The 17,898-nt window shown below is 40.2% G+C and overlaps 1 protein-coding gene and 1 long non-coding RNA gene across 3 annotated transcripts in view; one reads left to right on the plus strand and one right to left on the minus strand.

Annotated features, from left to right (window-relative positions):
- Window positions 1-17,898, plus strand: part of FBN1 (fibrillin 1) — a 257,163-nt gene that overhangs the window by 227,220 nt on the left and 12,045 nt on the right. The window contains exons 57-63 of one of the 2 annotated variants that reach the window (XM_020888719.2): window positions 495-620; window positions 1,194-1,400; window positions 2,582-2,707; window positions 2,956-3,078; window positions 14,649-14,765; window positions 15,022-15,150; window positions 16,093-16,212. In XM_020888719.2, the coding sequence (XP_020744378.1) occupies window positions 495-620; window positions 1,194-1,400; window positions 2,582-2,707; window positions 2,956-3,078; window positions 14,649-14,765; window positions 15,022-15,150; window positions 16,093-16,212 (948 nt within the window). Of the gene's footprint in view, window positions 1-494; window positions 621-1,021; window positions 1,084-1,193; window positions 1,401-2,581; window positions 2,708-2,955; window positions 3,079-14,648; window positions 14,766-15,021; window positions 15,151-16,092; window positions 16,213-17,898 lie in introns of those variants that run through there. The other variant, XM_070469329.1, reaches the window with a different exon arrangement.
- Window positions 1-17,898, minus strand: part of LOC110134318 (uncharacterized) — a 44,073-nt gene that overhangs the window by 15,374 nt on the left and 10,801 nt on the right. The window lies entirely within an intron of this gene.

Here is a 17,898-nt window from a genome sequence, read left to right on the forward strand (position 1 = left end):
AGTATTGTAATATTTCTTTAACATACTGATCTTAAGGATTTTTTCTCTTCATTTAAAATAACCCTTCTGAGAATCCTCTACACATACAGATATGGCAAGTTTTAAGTTTAAGTGAAAAACGTAAGTGTACCTAAAGTGCTATCATCTATGTTTAAGTATGTAAACATGCTATCAATTATGTTTTTAAAAGGGTTAGAGGTATATCACACATATGGCTGTATTTGTTTGTATGGGTATAATCCATCTCTAGGAGAATATTCCAGAAATTAGCAGTAGCACTGGTTGCTTCCCAGGAAGGAAGTTTGGTGGCTGGGGAAGAGGAGAGGGAGGGTACTTTGGGCTGTATATTCTTTTGTACCCTTTGAATTTGGAACCATGTGAATAGGTTATCTAGTCACAAACTAAACTTTTCTTTCTTAAAAAAAAGAATCTATCTTTGTACAAAGCGGACAGATGACGCCTCTTATTTTTGGTCCTTCAATTACACCACACAGATGAGAATGAATGTCAGACCAAGCCTGGGATCTGTGAGAACGGGCGCTGCCTCAACACCAGAGGGAGCTATACCTGTGAGTGCAATGACGGCTTCACAGCCAGCCCCAACCAGGATGAGTGCCTCGGTGAGTACAGACCACAGGGTGCTTTTGTAACCCCAGCCTCCACACGGGGATGCTTGAAACCAGATCACTTATTTGAAATAATAGAAGATGTTGAAATTTGAGGAAAGGTTAACAATGTTCATATTTTGGAGATGACTCTGTGACCATGATTGTCCACTGGGCTTAGCACCACCCTGCTGCTAAATTCTTCCTTTGCTAATTGTATTATTGAATCACTTGTTTGGAATTTCTTTCTCAGCTGCCTTTTTAAGCTCTTGATGCTCAGGATCAGTTTCCATGTGGTTCTCTGACCCTCACTGTAGCCTGGTTCTGCACATTTCTGGGAACAGATAGAGTGATAATCTTGTTGACGCCAGTGCCTTTCTGCCCACTTACTGAATATCTTGTCTTGTTTTCCCTAGATGTCATCCTTTTTCTCTTACTGCTGCTTCCAGCTTTCCCTTCTTGCTCCTTCTCAGCCAGGGTAAAGTGTTACATCCTTCTTGGGTTTTAATATCTGAGCAAATTCAGAATACCATGTTACACTTCTAAAGTTCCCTAATATCCTCTTTGCATTCATAATGTCCCTTCCAGACAACCGGGAAGGGTACTGCTTCACGGAGGTGCTCCAGAACATGTGTCAGATCGGCTCAAGCAACAGGAACCCCGTCACTAAGTCTGAATGCTGCTGCGATGGAGGGAGAGGCTGGGGGCCCCACTGTGAGATCTGCCCTTTCCAGGGCACTGTGGCTTTCAAAAAACTCTGCCCCCATGGCCGAGGGTTTATGACCAATGGAGCAGGTACTTCATTTTCTGATTTTTGACCAACGGAGCAGGTACTTCATTTATGGTCCAAAGATACTTTCAGGGAATTTGTTTTATGAGGAGCAGATGAGAATATAGAATCTACAATGTGGACCTAGGCTAAGTTGCATAGTTTAGGTTGACCCCCCCAAAAAAAAATCATTATGGTACTTTAGTTATTCAAAGCCATGTTGCCAGAGTATCCTTGGTCTGATTAATGTATGTGCTTCAGTTCATGTCTTTGCATTACAAGGAGTCCTCAACTTTTTAAGCTGGTTTGTTATAAGAATATAACCTTTTACTCAGAATATAATCTTTTAGATACATTTTGGAATAAATGATCACTAAATTCCTGAAGTAGCCCACCAATATGTATTTTATCTCATAAAACTGGCTGAAATATATCACATGAAAGAAGTATAAAACAATGCTGATACACAGTCAGCCTTCCATATCCACAGATTCCATATCTTTAGATCCAACCAACCTTGGACTGATTTCTACCCAAGGTTGATTGAACCTGCAGTGCTAACTGTACTATGCCATTTTGTATATGGGACTTGAGTGTCCATGAATTTCAATATCAACAAGGTAGTTCTGGAACCAGTGCCCTGGATAAGTACAAGCCGTGTCAAGCTTGAGAGGGATGTGGAGGCTGTCAAGGTGTCTGAGGCTGCTCTGAAAAAGACTTCCAGGCCTATGTTCATCAACAATAACTGCAATTGTTTGCAGTCTCAAAAAGAGACTTTGAGCTCCTTGGGTGGAAATCAGAAGTGAGAGAAGATTAAACAGGATTTATGTTCATGTTACAAAGATGTGACTAAGGTAGAATAACAGAATTGGATGGTAAAGATAGAATAGATGGAATGACCAAAGTGTTTTATGATTCTTTGGCAGATGTGAAAATGAGATGGTAGACTCATTTCTTCAGACCAATGAGAGTATGCTATATTGCATTTCAGAGTAATCTTGAAAAGATCAGGAAAAATAAGAGTTATGGGTATAAAATTGTTACTTGACAATCCAAGGCTAAGAACTCACTTGCTTTGGGCACCCTGCTAAGCAGTAAGGAGATAGAAGTGTCAAGATGTGAGTGTCAGTGGCTTTAATGCCCAACAGTACATATTGACCCTTTTATAATGCCTTTCTAATTTTAATTGCTATTTATTAAATTATAGATATTGATGAGTGCAAGGTTATTCATGATGTTTGCCGAAATGGGGAATGTGTCAATGACAGAGGATCATATCATTGCATTTGTAAAACTGGCTACACTCCAGATATAACTGGAACTGCCTGTGTAGGTAAGTGTTCTATTTCTGATGCTCAGGTTTATTCTTGGGTGGAGATTGTACATTATGAGGAAAAAACCCTCAAACTAAAACTCTTTAAAAAGCCTGTGTAATTTCATAAGGAAACATAAGACAGTAATCAAAGACTATACAGTTTACCTTTTCTTTCTTTAAAATTAAGATTCGTTGTTAGACGCTGTTGGTATTGAGCACTGAAACATCTTTTTAGATGGGCAGTCACTGTGTCTCTTTGATCATAGATCTGAATGAGTGCAACCAGGCCCCCAAACCCTGCAATTTCATCTGTAAGAACACAGAAGGGAGTTACCAGTGTTCATGCCCGAAAGGCTACATCCTGCAGGAGGACGGAAGGAGCTGCAAAGGTAAAGTGGAAACTGCCTTCACCCACTTATCTGTCTTATGGGAACATGGTTTCATTCCTTGTGCCTTTGAGGGATCCAAAGCTGAAAGACCTCCCTATAGGCAAGAGGTACCACCCTGGGGTTAGTGCTTCCTCAGGGACATTTTTCTTAAACCAATGCTGGAACCTCCTAAAAAGGATCCAATATCTAAAGACAAAGAAGTAGCCAAAATGAAATGGTAGGAGAGGGCACAATCATGATAAATCCCATACCTGCTGGTGGATGCCCTACAAAGTGGAAAATAACCACAGAAATTCTTCCACAGGAGTGAAAGTTCTGAGCCCCAGGTCAGGCTCCCCAGCCTAGGGGTCTGGGAACAGGAGGAGCCCCCAGAGAATCTAACTTTGAAGGCCAGTGAGGTCTGATCACAAGAATTCTACAGGACTGGGGGAAATAGAAACACTACACTTGTAGGGCACATACAAGTTCTCGTGTACACCAGAAGCCAGAGAAAAAAGTGGTGACCACATAAGAACCTGGGCTGGACCTACCTGCTGGTACTGGATGGTCTCTTGAAGAGGTGCGGGGTGGTTATGGCTCACTGTGGGAACAAAGACACCAAAAGCAGTGATTCTGGAGAGTACTCACTGGCATGAGCCCTCGTGGAGACTGCCATTTTTTCATCAAGACTTGGCTCCAAACAGCATGTAGGCTCTGATTTCTCAGGCCACACAACCAACAAGGTAGAAACACAGCCCCGCCCATTTTAAAGTCTTTCTGAATAAAGTCTTTTCTGCTAAACACATTCCCTGACAAAGCCCTGCCCACCAGAGGGACAAGAAAGGCTCCACCCACCAGCAGGCAGGAAAAAAAAACCCTCCCACAAGGAAGCCAGCGCAAGCCTCATCCACTAGAAGGCTGACAGCAGAAGCAAGAACTACAGTGCTGCAGCCTGCAGCATGGATACTGCAATCACAGAAAGTTACATAAAATGTGAGAGCACAGAAATCTGTCCCAGATGAAGGAACAAAATTAAAAACCCAGATGAACAACCAAGTGAAGTAGAGATAGGCATTCTACCCAAAAAAAAGAATTCAGAGTAATGATAGTAAAGATGTTTCAAGATCTCAGGAAAAGAATAGAGGCACAGATCTAGAAGATATAAGACCTAGGTCTTTAATAAAGGCCTAGAAAAAATAAAGAACAAATAAACAGATGAACAATAACTGAAATAAAAAATACACTAGAAGGAATCAATAGCAGAAAACGTGAGACAGAAGAATGAGTAAGTGAGCTGGGAGATACATGGCGGAAATTACTGCTGAGGAACACAATAAAAGAATGAAAAGAAATAAAAACCATCTAGGAGACCTCTGGGACAACATTAAATGCAGCAATGTTCACACAATAGGGGGTCTCAGAAAAAGGAGTAAGAAAAAGGACCTGATAAAATATTTGAAGAAATAACAGCTGAAATCTTCCCTAATATGGGAAGGGAAACAGTCACCCAAATCTAGGAAGCACAGAGATCCCCAGCCAGGATAAATCCAGTGAGGAACACACTGAGACACAAAGTAATCAAACTAACAAAAAGTAAAGACACAAAGGAAAAGTATTAACATACAAGGTAACTCACAGCTGATTTCTCAGCAGAAACTCTTCAGGCCAAAAGGGAGTGGAACAATGTATTTAAAGTGATGAAAGGAAAAAACCTACAACCAAGAACAATCTACGGAGCAAGGCTCTTATTCAGATTCAACAAAGAAATCAAAAGCTTTACAGACAAGCAAAAGCAAAGAGAATTCAGCACCACCAAACCAGCTTTGCAACAAATGTGAAAGGAACTTCTCTAGGCAGAAGAGAAAAGGCCACAACTAGAAATAAGAAAATTACAAATGAAAAACCTCACTAGTAAAGGCAAACAGACTGAAAACGTAGGAAATCATTCACACACAAATATGCTATCAAAACCAAAAATGGTGAGAAGAGGAGAGCATAAATGCAGGATATTAGAAAAGGATTTGGTATTAAGAGACTAGCAAAACAATCTTTTTATATGTGGATTGCTATGTCAAAACCTCATGGTAACTGCAAACTGAAAATTTGTAATAGGTATACACATACAATAAAAAAAAAAAGGAATCCATACACAACAGTAAAGTCAGTCATCAAATCACACACACACAAAAAAAACAGAACAAAAGAGGAAGGGAAGAAAAAAGACCTTTTTAAAAAAAGCCAAAATTTTTTTAATGGCAGTAAGAACTTACATCCTTTCATGGATCACTGCCTTATCATGGTGAAGGGGATTGTGTAACTCAATGAAGCTATGAGCCATGCCCTGCAGGGCCACCCAAGATGGACGGGTAATAGTGGAGAGTTCTGGTGGTCCACTGGAGGAGGACAAAACCACTCCAGTATTCTTGCAGTGAGAACCCTATGAACAGAATAAAAAGGCAAAAAGATATGACATTGAAAGATGAGCTCTTCAGGTTGGAAGATGTCCAGTATGCTACTGGGAAAGAGGGGAGGGAAATTACTAATAGCTCCAGAAAGAATAAAGTGGCTGGGCCAAAGCAGAAACATTGCTCAGTTGTGGATGTGTCTGGTGGTGAAAGTAAAATCCAGTGCTATAAAGAACTATATTGCATAGGAACCTGGAATGTTAGGTCCATGAATCAAAGTAAATTGAACACGGTCAAACAGGAGATGGCAAGAGTAAACATCAACATCTTAGGAATCAGTGAACTAAAATGGATGGGAATGGGTGAATTTAGTTCAGATGACCATTATATATATCTACTACTGTGGGCAAGAATCCCATGGAAGAAATGGATGAGCCCTCATAATCAACAAAAAGAGTCAAATGTAGTACTTGGGTGCAATCTCAAAAACGACAGAACAGTCTCAAATCATTTCCCAATCTAACCACTCAACATCACAGTAATCCAAGTCTATTTACCAGCCACTGATGCTGAAGAAGCTGAAGTTGACCAGTTCTATGAAGTCTTACAAGACCTTCCAGAACTAACACCAAAAAAGATGTCCTTTTCATCACAGGGGGTTTGGGGTGCAAAAGTAGGAAATCAAGAGATACCTGAACTAACAGGCAAGTTTAGCCTTGAATACAAAATGAATCAGGCAAAGGCCAACAGAGTTTTGCCAAGAGAATACACTGGTCATAGCAAACACCTTTTACCAACAACACAAGAGATGATTTTACACATGGACATCACCAAATAGTTAATACCGAAATCAGATTGATTATATTCTTTGTTGGTGAAGATGGAGTAGCTCTATACAGTCAGGAAAAACAAGATCTGGAGCTGACTGTGGCTCAGATCATCAGCTCCTTATAGCAAAATTCAGGTTTAAACTAAAGAAACTGGGGAAAGCCACTAGGCCACTCATGAATGACTTAAATCCCTTATACAGTGAAGGTGACATATAGATTCAGGGGACTAGCTCTGGTAGAGTGCCTAAAGAAATATGGACAGTTTGTAACAATGTACAGGAGGCAGTGATGAAAAACATCCCAGAGAAAAAGAAATTCAAGAAGGCAAAGTGGTTGTCTGAGGAGGCCTTACAGATAGCAGAAAAAAGAAGAGAATCGAAAGGCAGAGGAGAAAGAGAGAGATATACCCAACTGAATGCAGAGTTCCAGAGAATAGCAAGGAGAGATAAGAAGGCCTTCTTAAATGAATAATGCAAAGAAGTAGAGGAAAACAATAGAATGAGAAAGACTAGAGATCTCTTCAAGAAAATTAGAGGTATCAAGGGCACATGCAAAGATGGGCACAATAAAGGACAGAAACAGCAAGAACCTTTCAGAAGCAGAAGAGATTAAGACGAGGTAGCAAGAATACACAGAAGAACTGTAAAAAAAAGGTCTTAATGAACCAAATAACCATGATGGTTTGGTCACTCACCTAGAGCCAGACATCCCAGAATGTGAATTCAAGTGGGCCTTAGGAAGCATTACTACAATCAAAGCTAGTGAATGTGATGGAATTCCAGTTGAGTTATTTCAAATAAAGATGATGATGTTAAAGTTCTGCACTCAGTATGCCAGCAAATTTGGAAAACTCAGCAGTGGCCGCAGGACTGGAAAAGTTTTCATTCTAATTCTAAAGAAGGGCAATGCCAAAGAATGTTCAAACTTCTGCACAACTGTGCTCATTTCACATGCTAGCAAGGAAGACAGAAAATCCTTCAAGCTAGGCTTCAACAATACATGAGCAGGGAACTTCAGATGCACAAGCTGGGTTTAGAAAGGGCAGAGGAGCCAGAAATCAAACTGCCAACATCCACTGGATCATAGAAAAAGCAAGGGAATTCCAAGAAAACTTCTGCTTCATTGACTACACTAAAGCCTTTGACTGTGTGGATCACAACAAACTGTGGAGAATTCTTAAAGAGATGGGAACACCAGAGCACCTTTCCTGCCTCCTGGAAAACCTGTATGCAGGTCAAGAAGCAACTGTGAGGACTGGACTTAGAAAGATGGACTGGTTCAAAATTGGGAAAGGAGTACATCAAGGCTGTAATATTGTAACCCTGTTTATTTACCTCATATGCAGAATACGTCATGTAAAATGTGGGGCTGGATGAAGCACAAGCTGGAATCAAGATTGTCGGGAGAAATGGCAACAACCTCAGAGATGCAGATGATACCATACTAGTGGCTTCTCTGATGACTCAAACAGCAAAGAATCTGCCTGCAATGCCAGAGACCCAGGTTCGATTCCTGGGTCGGGAAGATCCCCTACCCACTCCAGTATATTTGCCTGGAGAATCCCATGCGCAGAGGAGCCTGGCAGACTACAGTCCATGGGGTCACAAAGAGTCAGATAAGGCTGTGCAACTAACACTTTCACTTTAGGGCTTCCCAGGCTAGCGCTAAAGAACCAGCCTGCCAATTCAGGAGACACAAGGTATTCAGCTTTGATCCCTGAGTTGCGAAGATCCCCTGGAGTAGGGCATGGCAACCCACTACACTATTCTTGCCTGGAGAATCCCATGGACAGAGAAACCTGGTGGGCTACAGTCCATAATTTTGCAAAGAATTGGCCATGACTGAAGTGACTTAACATGCACACAATGCCAGAAAGCAAAGAGAAACTAAAGAGACTCTTGAAGAAAGTAAAAGAGGAGAGGGAAAAAGCTCACTTAAAACTCAACATTCAAAAAAACTAGCATTCATAGCATCTGGTCCCATCACTTCATGGTAAATAGATGGGGAAAAAGTAGAAACAATGACATTTTATTTTCTTATGATCCAAAATCACTGAGGATGGTGACTGCAGCCATAAAATTAAAAGACACTTGCTCCTAGGAAGAAAAGCTATGACAAACCTAGGCAGAATATCAAAAAGCAGAGACATAATTTTACCAACAAATTTCTGTATAGTCAGAGCTATAGTTTTTCCAGTAGTCATGTACAAATGTGAGCGCTGGACCATAAAGAAGGCTGAGCACCAAATAACTGATGCTTTCGAACTGTGGTGCTGGAGAAGACTCTTGAGAGTCCCTTGGACACCAAGGAGGTCAAACCAGGCAATCCTAAAGCAAATCAACCCTGAATACTCATTGGAAGGACTTATGCTGAAGCTCTAATACTTTGGCCACCTGATGCAAAGAGCCAACTCATTGGAAAAGACCCTGCCTGATGTTGGGAAAGATTGAGGGCAAGGGAAGAAGGGGGTGACAGAGGATGAGATGGTTGGATGACATCATTGACACAATGGACATGAGTTTGAGCAAATTCAGGGAGATAGTGAAGGACAGGGCAGCCTTACATGCTGCAGTTGGTGGGTCACAAAGAGTTGGATATGACTTAGCGACTGAACAACAACAGCAAATATCACTGATGAACTTAGATGCAAATATCCTCAACAAAATACTACCAAACTAAATCCAACAATACATTAAGTGGATCATACACCATGATCAAGGGGATTTACACCAGAAATGCAAGGATTTTTCAGTATCTGCAAATCAGTGTGATAAAACACATCAACAAATTGAAGAAAAAAAAAACCATATGATCATCTCAATAGATGCAGAGAAAGCTTTTGACAAAATTCACCAGGCATTTATGATAAAAGTTCTCCAGAATATAGGCATAGAGGGAACATACATTATAAAGGCCATATAAGACAAACCTACAGCTAACATCATACTTAACAGTGAAAAGCGAAAGCATTTTCTCTAAGTTCAGAAACAAGACAAGGATGTCCACTTTCACCACTTCTATTCAGCATAGTTGTAGAAGTCCTAGCCACAACAATCAGAGAAGAAAAAGAAATAAAAGAAATCCAAATTGGAAAAGAAGTAAAACTGTCACTGTTTGCAGGCAGATTCTTTACCATCTAAGCCATCAGGAAAACCCAAATGATATGATACTATACATATAAAATCCTAAAGATGCTATTAGGAAACTACTAGAGCACATCAAGGAGAGTAAGAAAGCCTTCCTCAGTTTCTTTGCATCGATCAATGCAAAGAAATAGAGAAAAACAATAGAAGGAGAATGACTAGAGACCTCTTCAAGAAAATTAGAGATACCAAGGGAACATTTCATTCAAAGATGAGCATAATAAAGGACAGAAATGGTATGGACCTAACAGAAGCAGAGAAGATATTAAGAGGAGGTGGCAACAATTGACAGAAGAACTATACAAAAAAGATCTTCATGACGCAGATAACCACGATGGTGTGACCACTCACCTAAAGCCAGACATCCTGGAATGTGAAGTCAAGTGGACCTCAGGAAGCATCACTATGAACAAGGCTAGTGGAGGCAATCATATTCCAGTTGAGCTATTTCAAATCCTAAAAGATGATGCTGCAAAAGTGTTGCACTCAATATGTCAACAAAGTTGGAAAACTCAGCAGTGGCCACATGACTAGAAAAGGTCAGTTTTCATTCCAATCCCAAAGAAAGGCAATGCCAAAGAATGCTCAAACTACTGCACAATTGCACTCATCTCACACGCTAACAAAGTAATGCTCAAAATTCTCCAAGCCAGGCTTCAACAGTAGGTGAACCGTGAACTTCCAGATGTTCAAGCTGGATTTAGAAAAGGCAGAGGAAGCAGAGATCAAATTGCCAACATCTGTTGGGTCATTGAAAAAGCAAGAGAGTTCCAGAAAAACATCTATTTCTGCTTTATTGACTATGCGAAAGCCTTTGACTGTGTGGATCACAACAAACTGTGGAAAATTCTGAAAGAGATGGGAATAATAGACCACCTGACCTGTCTCCTGAGAAATCTGTATGCAGGTCAAGAAGCAACAGAATTGGACATGGAACAACAGACTGCTTCTAAATTGGGAAAGTAGGTCAAGGCTGTATGTTATCACTCTGCTTATTTAACTTATATGGAGAGTACATCATATGAAATGCCAGGCTGGATGAATCAGAAGCTGGAATCAAAATTGCTGGGAGAAATATCAATAACCTTAGAAATGCAGATGACACCACCCTTATGGCAGAAAGTGAAGAACTAAAGAGCCTCTTGAAAGTGAAAGAGGAGAATGAAAAAAGTTGGTTTAAAACTCAACATTCAGAAAACTAAGATCATGGCATCCAGTCCCATCACTTCATGTCAAATAGATGGGGAAACAACTGAAATAGTGAGAGACTTTATTTTGGGGGCTCCAAAATCACTGCAGATGGTGACTGCTGCCATGAAATTAAAAGATGCTTTCTCCTTGGAAGAAAAGCTATGACCAACCTAGACAGCGTATTAAAAAGCAGAGACATTACTTTGCCAATAAAGGTCTGTCTAGTCAAAGCTACGGCTTTTCCAGTAGTCATGTATGGTTGTGAGAGTTGGATTATGAAGAAAGCTGACCACCGAAGAATTGATGCTTTTGAACTATGGTGTTGGAGAAGACTCTTGGGAGTCCCTTGGACTGCAAGGAGATCCAATCAGTCAATCCTAAATGAAATCAGTCCTAAATATTCATTGGAAGGACTGATGCTAAAACTGAAACTCCAATACTTTTGCCACCTGATGCAAAGAACTGACTCATTGGAAAAGACCCTGATGCTGGGAAAAATTGAAGGTGGGAGGAAAAGGGGACAACAGAGGATGAGATGGTTGGATGGCATCATCGACTCGATGGACATGAGTTTGAATAAGCCCCAGGAGTTGGTGATGGACAGGGAAGCCTGATGTGCTGCAGTTCTTGGGGTCATAAAGAGTCAGACACAACTGAGCAACTGAACTTAACTGAGAGCACGTCTATCAATTTGGTAATTTAGTTGCAGGATAAAAATTTAATACACAAAAATCTGTTTCATTTGTATACACTAACCATGAAAGATCAGAAAGAGAAATTAAAGAAACAGTCTTTCGTCAGAAAGAATAACATACCTTGAAATAAACCTACCTGAAAAGGCAAAAGACCTCTACCTGAAAGACGCTAATGAAAGAAATTGCAGATGACACAAACAGATGGAAAAATATACCATGTTCTTGGATTAGAAGAAACAATGTTGTCAAAATGACTATGCTACTCAAGGCAATCTACAGATTCAGGGCTCTCCCTGTCAAATTACCAGTGGTATTTTTTGCAGAACTAGGACAAAAAAAATTTAACATTTGTATAGAGACCTAAAAATCCCTAAATAGTCAAAGCAGTCTTGAGAAAGAAAAATGGAGCACTCACTTCAGTCTATCCCACAAAGCTACAGTCTTCAAAAGAGTAATGTTATTGGCACAAAAACAGAAATATGAATCAATAGAACAAGATAGAAAGCCCAGATACAAACCCATGCACCTATGGTCAATTAATCTATGACAAAGTAGGCAAGACTATTCAATGGAGGAAAGACAGTTCAGAAAACTGGACAGCTACACATAAAAGAATGTAGTCTTCAACACCATACACAAAAATAAACTCAAAATAGATTAAACTCCTAAATATCCAACGTGATACTGTAAAACTTTTGGAGGAAAATAGGCAGAACACTCTCTGATTTAAGTTGCAGCAATGTATTTTTCAAGCTATCTTCTAGAGAAACAGAAAGAAAAATAAATGAATGGGACCCAATTAAATTCAAAAGCTTTTGCACAGCAAAGGAAACTATAAACAAAATGAAAAAAAAGTTCACAGTATGGGAGAAAGTATTTGCAAGTGATGCAACTGACAAAGGATTAATCTCCAAAATCTACAAACAGCTCATGCAGCTCAATAGCAAAACAATCAAACAACACAATCAAAAAATGGATGAAAAATCTAAATAGACATTTCTCCAAAGATGGCCACATGAAAAGATGCTCAGCATCACTAATTGTTAGAGAAATGCAAATCAAAATTACAATGAGATTTCATCTCACACTAGTCAGAATGACCACCATCAAAAGTCTACAAATAATAAATGCTGTAAAGGGTGTGGAGAAGAGGAAACCCTCCTAAACTGCTGATGGGAATGTAAATTGGTACAACCACTCTGCAGAATAGCTTGGAAGTTCCTTTAAAAATGAAAAACAGAACTACCATATTGTCCAGCAATCCTACTCCTGAGCATGTATCTGGAGAAAACCATGGTTCAAAAGTTTACATGCACCCCAGTGTTCATTGCAGCACTCTTTACAACAGCCAAGACACGGGAGCAACCTAAATGTCCAACAACAGATGAATGGATGAAGTAGATGTGGTACATATATACAGTGGGTATTACTCAGTCACTAATGATATAATACCATTGGAGAAGGCAATGGCACCCCACTCCAGTACTCTTACCTGGAAAATCCCATGGACGGAGGAGCCTGGTGGGCTGCAGTACATGGGGTCGCTAAGAGTCGGATACGACTGGGCGACTTCACTTTCACTTTTCACTTTCATGCACTGGACAAGGAAATGGCAACCCACTCCAGTGTTCTTGCCTGGAGAATCCCAGGGAGGGGGGAGCCTCGTGGGCTGCCGTCTCTGGGGTTGCACAGAGTCGGACACAACTGAAGTGACTTAGCAGCAGCAGCAAAATGGATGGACATGGAGACTATAATACTAAGTGTAGTAAATCCAAGACAAATATCATATGATATTACTTATATGCAGAATCTTAAAAAAAATGATACAAGTGAACTTATTTACAAAACAAAAACAGACTTACAAACATAGAAAATTAACTTATGGTTACCAGAAGGGAAAGCTGGGGGAAGGGGAAGGATAAATTGAGAGTTTAGAACTTATTTATATACACTACTGTGTATAAAATAGATAACCAACAAGGGCTGACCATATAGCACAGGAAACTTGGTTCAATATTCTGCAATAACCTACATGGGGGGAAAATTTGAAAAAGAATAAATCTGTGTATATGTATACTGAATCACTTTGCTGTACACTAAAACACAACACTGTTAATCAACTACACCCCAATATACAATGAAAATTCTTTAAAAACCACTGAGTTGTCCCCCTCACCTGTTTGCAGGTAATAAGCTGCAGCAAACATGTGATGATGCTCTAGCAAAGCCCCTGGGGTCATAGAGCAGGGAGGACACCTGCTAGCAGGAGACATACAGCTGTCAATAATGCCAAAAGCAGAAACAGCAACTCCCCAGCTATAGAAAGAACACAGGATTGGCTCATTTTTAAGAGATGTCAGCACTAGGAGAATTATGGGCAGTTCTTTCAGTTCAAGCCCACTCCAGATATTAGTCTAGCCAGGAACTGGCACAGATCTGCAGTTCCAAGCACAACTCTGTCTGCAGTGATAAAAGAAGATCACAAGGAAGGGGTGGGGGGGAGGCAGGCAGAGAGCCAGGCAGGCAGGAAGGTAGGTAGATTCCTAAATTCACAGCAGTTTTTTTTTAATTAAAATTCAACTAAAAATTGGAACACACTTTGTATCTCTTGAGATTTTAAATAGCAGTGGTGTGAAGAGAGAACCTACAGGTTCCAAGCAGTGAGGAAAGAGGCCTGGTCAAAACAGGATTTTATTGAGAAAGTGGAAAATAATCTTGGATAAATATTGTAGATAGTCTTTTTTAAAATTGGTATTGGCTTATCAGAATGAGTTTTTTTTTTTCCCTTCCTGATTGCTCAATTTTGTTTTATCCAAAGGAGAAACTCTAAACAAAGCAGTTAGTTTGGTTTGGTTTGATCTAGTTGACCATTTCATTTGAGAAGATTAAAAAACAGCAAACAAGAAACCAAGCAGAGAAAATTCATTTTTACCCTCAATAATTACTTTTATATTTCAACTTGAAGAGATTTTTTCATGCTTTGGAAGTTTTTGAGAATCCTTAATCTTTTATTTCATTTTGTAATTTATGTAAATTTTATGATGTATTGGACATTTCTTTGTTGAGAAAATTCTGCTTTCCTATAACTAAAGGGAATGGGTTTTTCTTGGATCACCAAAGAAAGGCATTTTTGGTCTGCATTGAAACCACATTTTATCGTTAAAACAAAGCCTTATCTCCCGGGTTCCTCCTAACCATATGCTGTGGTCCCATTCTGACCAGGTCATTTGAGATGTAGAAATGAAAACTCAGAGCTACTCTCTAGGGTGGCTTCTAGTTTCCTGGGCTTCAGCTAAATTCCAATGCCCATCTTGCATTTTCTTACAGATCTTGATGAGTGTGCAACTAAGCAGCACAACTGCCAGTTCCTGTGTGTTAATACCATTGGCAGCTTCACATGTAAATGTCCTCCTGGATTTACCCAGCACCATACTGCCTGCATTGGTAAGTGGGAGAGGGAAAGTCCCATGTAGTTATTCCTTGAAGGCTTTGTTTTCAGGGGCTTCTGCTGTTGGAATAAGAAGGTAAAACTCAAGAAAATATGTGAATACATGTATGTGTGCCTGTGTGTACATGCATGCATGTTGTGAAAAGCTATTGGTCTTTTCTGAGCAAATTACCCTTCTTTCTTCCTTTTAAACAACACAAAGAGAGCTTCGGGGAAGTCCCACCCTCTCCTTTCTCCCTCTGCTTCTTACAGATAACAATGAATGCACCTCTGACATCAACCTGTGTGGGTCAAAGGGCATTTGCCAGAACACTCCTGGAAGCTTCACTTGTGAATGTCAGCGGGGCTTCTCACTTGATCCGAGTGGCGCAAGCTGTGAAGGTAGGTAGAGCCTTCAGCTTGGTCCAGCTAGTTGGTCCTCATGAGGTGGCCTATAAATACCTGCATCATCATCCTCTATGAGACATCAGAACTGAGCATAGGGGAGACAGCCAGCTGAAGATGGGAATGTTTTCTCTGGTTTGTACAAGTCCCATATCTTAGAGATCCATCTTTTGTTTCATGCTTGACCATGTCCTTAACACATGCTTTTCCTGAATGTTACAAGACTTTCTGCTCAGTTGTTAATTTAGTCTAATTGGAAATGACCCAATCAAGAAAAACAGCTAGATTCCTGAATTTGATCACTTAATTTTCTAGTCACTGGATCCAGAATCTTGAAAGCATTCCCTCAATGTAGATTAAGTATATAAGGAATAACTCTTCTGCCAACACATGATTAAACATTTTACTCTTATTTTTTAGGATTTTGTTTTTTACTGACCTTTTGGTTTCCAATTCTGGCACAAGTAAGGAAATATAGTTTACACAGCTATCCTACAGTGTATTCTTGTGCCTTCCATTAGTGTCTTCATTATTTTTATTTGTGGATTTTACCAGGGATTTTTTTCCCTTGGACTTATCAAAAGCTCCAGAGTAGATATTCTTGAAATTTTTGGTGGTAGAATATTGGTGATGCTGGGAAAGATTGAAGGCAAAAGAAGGGGGTGGCAATGGATGAAATGGTTTGATAACATCACTGACTCAACCAACATGAATATGAGCAAACTCTGGGAGACCATGAAGGACAGGGAAGCCTGGCATGCTGCAATCCATGGGACTGCAAAGAATCAGACATAACTTAGCAACTGAACAATTTTTTTATGTGTCAGATGTCTTACTAAAATTGCCTTTCACATTCATATGCTGATAAATGTTGCTTCAGAGAATACCTCTGAGGCAGGCACTGATGTGACTTAAAGGCAACTCTGCCTTCTTTTTCAGATGTGGATGAGTGTGAGGGAAACCATCGCTGCCAGCACGGCTGCCAGAACATCATCGGCGGCTACAGGTGCAGCTGTCCCCAGGGCTATCTCCAGCACTACCAGTGGAACCAGTGTGTTGGCAAGTAGTTTTCCCTTGTTCACAGATGAACTGCTGTCAGCTCCTGAGTCAGAATACTGCTTTCTTTCTGAAAACTTTAAACTTATCATTGGAGCAACAAATACTCATTTCAAATTGTCTATACCTGGTTGAAACCAGAGGGAAGTCATAGCCTTTGCAAAGTAGCAAACTAAGAAAAAAAAATAATGATAAAGGGTACTTTGAAGGCATCTGAAATGAAATGCTGCCAGAATTCCTTAATTCCTAATATCCCCTTGCTCTTCTGCTTCACTGCTAGTCATCAGCCCACACTGGAGTTCTCTTCAGGCCAACAAAATCCTCCTTCTGACTGAAAACTATCCATCAACCAAAGGTTACTTAGAGCAGCTTTTGGCCAGAAGACGCAGAAGTGGTTCACTGAGTGCTGTACACCTTTGGGGCAGGGTACAAGTTTTTTCAGGATTGCTAAACTCTTTTGAAAATTAATGATTCTGTCGTTAAATTGAAATTGTCACTTTTGGTCCCACGGTGTCATAGGAAAATAACTTTTAATGGACATCAGAGAATCCCAACATTGCAAGTTTAGAAGGACCCCAATCCATATAGCCCATGCAGTTATTTTATTGATGAAGGCTTAGAAGCCAGGAAGGAAAGGCAGTCTGTCCTTACCCATTCTTTTGTGACAGGACCAGAGCTAGAATCCAAAGCTCTTTCTTCACTTCATGTTTCAGGGCTGCTTTTCTAGTGTCACCTCTACTTGTCTCTTCTTTTTTTAAACTCACCTAGTAGCACTGCAAGCTTGGTGCTCTGGTGACCTGTTCTGGCTGCCACTCTCTTGGGAACATGGCCCTCCTTCTAAAAAACTGAGTGGCTGCCTTCTGGGTGGCTGCTCCATGTTGCAGTGCTTGATTTTACTCCAAATGAAGACACATTTGGTATGTGTTCATTTATCAAACATGCGTCTCTCTCATCTGGTTTGATTCTTTACAAAACAACAGTTTTGCAGAGGTGAGTAGGACTGGCTAAAATAACCACAGTACTAGAGCTTACGCTGCACAGTTTATTGATTAGTGGTCTGGTTTTAATTAAAAAAAAAATGCCTTTGTTTATTACCAGCTCAGGGAGGTCTTGGATTTTAATCACCAGTTTCTGACATTGTTCACAAAATTTCCAGCATAAGCTTTGTTGATTCAATACCCAGCATATGAATCTATCTGCCCTTATTACATATCTCCCTTGGATGAAACTGAAGCTATGGAGAAGAGTATAAAAGAGGTGAGATCTACCACTGCTGGGCTTTATCCTCCTCCTCTGCTCAGTTCAGAGATGATAGAGATGGCCAGGTCATGCCCTTGTTGCCTGAAGATTCTTCTTTTGTCCCATGAAGATTGTGTTCTGCCTGGGACTTGAAGAACAGTCTATTAAAGAAGTGGGAAGAGGGGGAGGATCAAGATGGCAGAACAGGAGGATGTGGAGTTCACCTACCCCTACAAACACATCAAAAATACATCTACATGTGGAGCGATTCTCACAGAAAACCAACTGGAAACTGGCAGACCTCTTATTCAGCCAGATCTTCAAGAAAGATTTCCATGAAATGAGAAGTCAACCACAGAAAGAAAAAATGGACATGTGGAGACTAAACATATTATTAAGAAACCAGCAGGTCAACAGTGAAATCAAAGAAGAAATCAGAAAATACCTTGA

This window comes from Odocoileus virginianus, chromosome 6, assembly GCF_023699985.2.
Source record: "Odocoileus virginianus isolate 20LAN1187 ecotype Illinois chromosome 6, Ovbor_1.2, whole genome shotgun sequence".
NCBI lineage: Eukaryota > Metazoa > Chordata > Mammalia > Artiodactyla > Cervidae > Odocoileus > Odocoileus virginianus.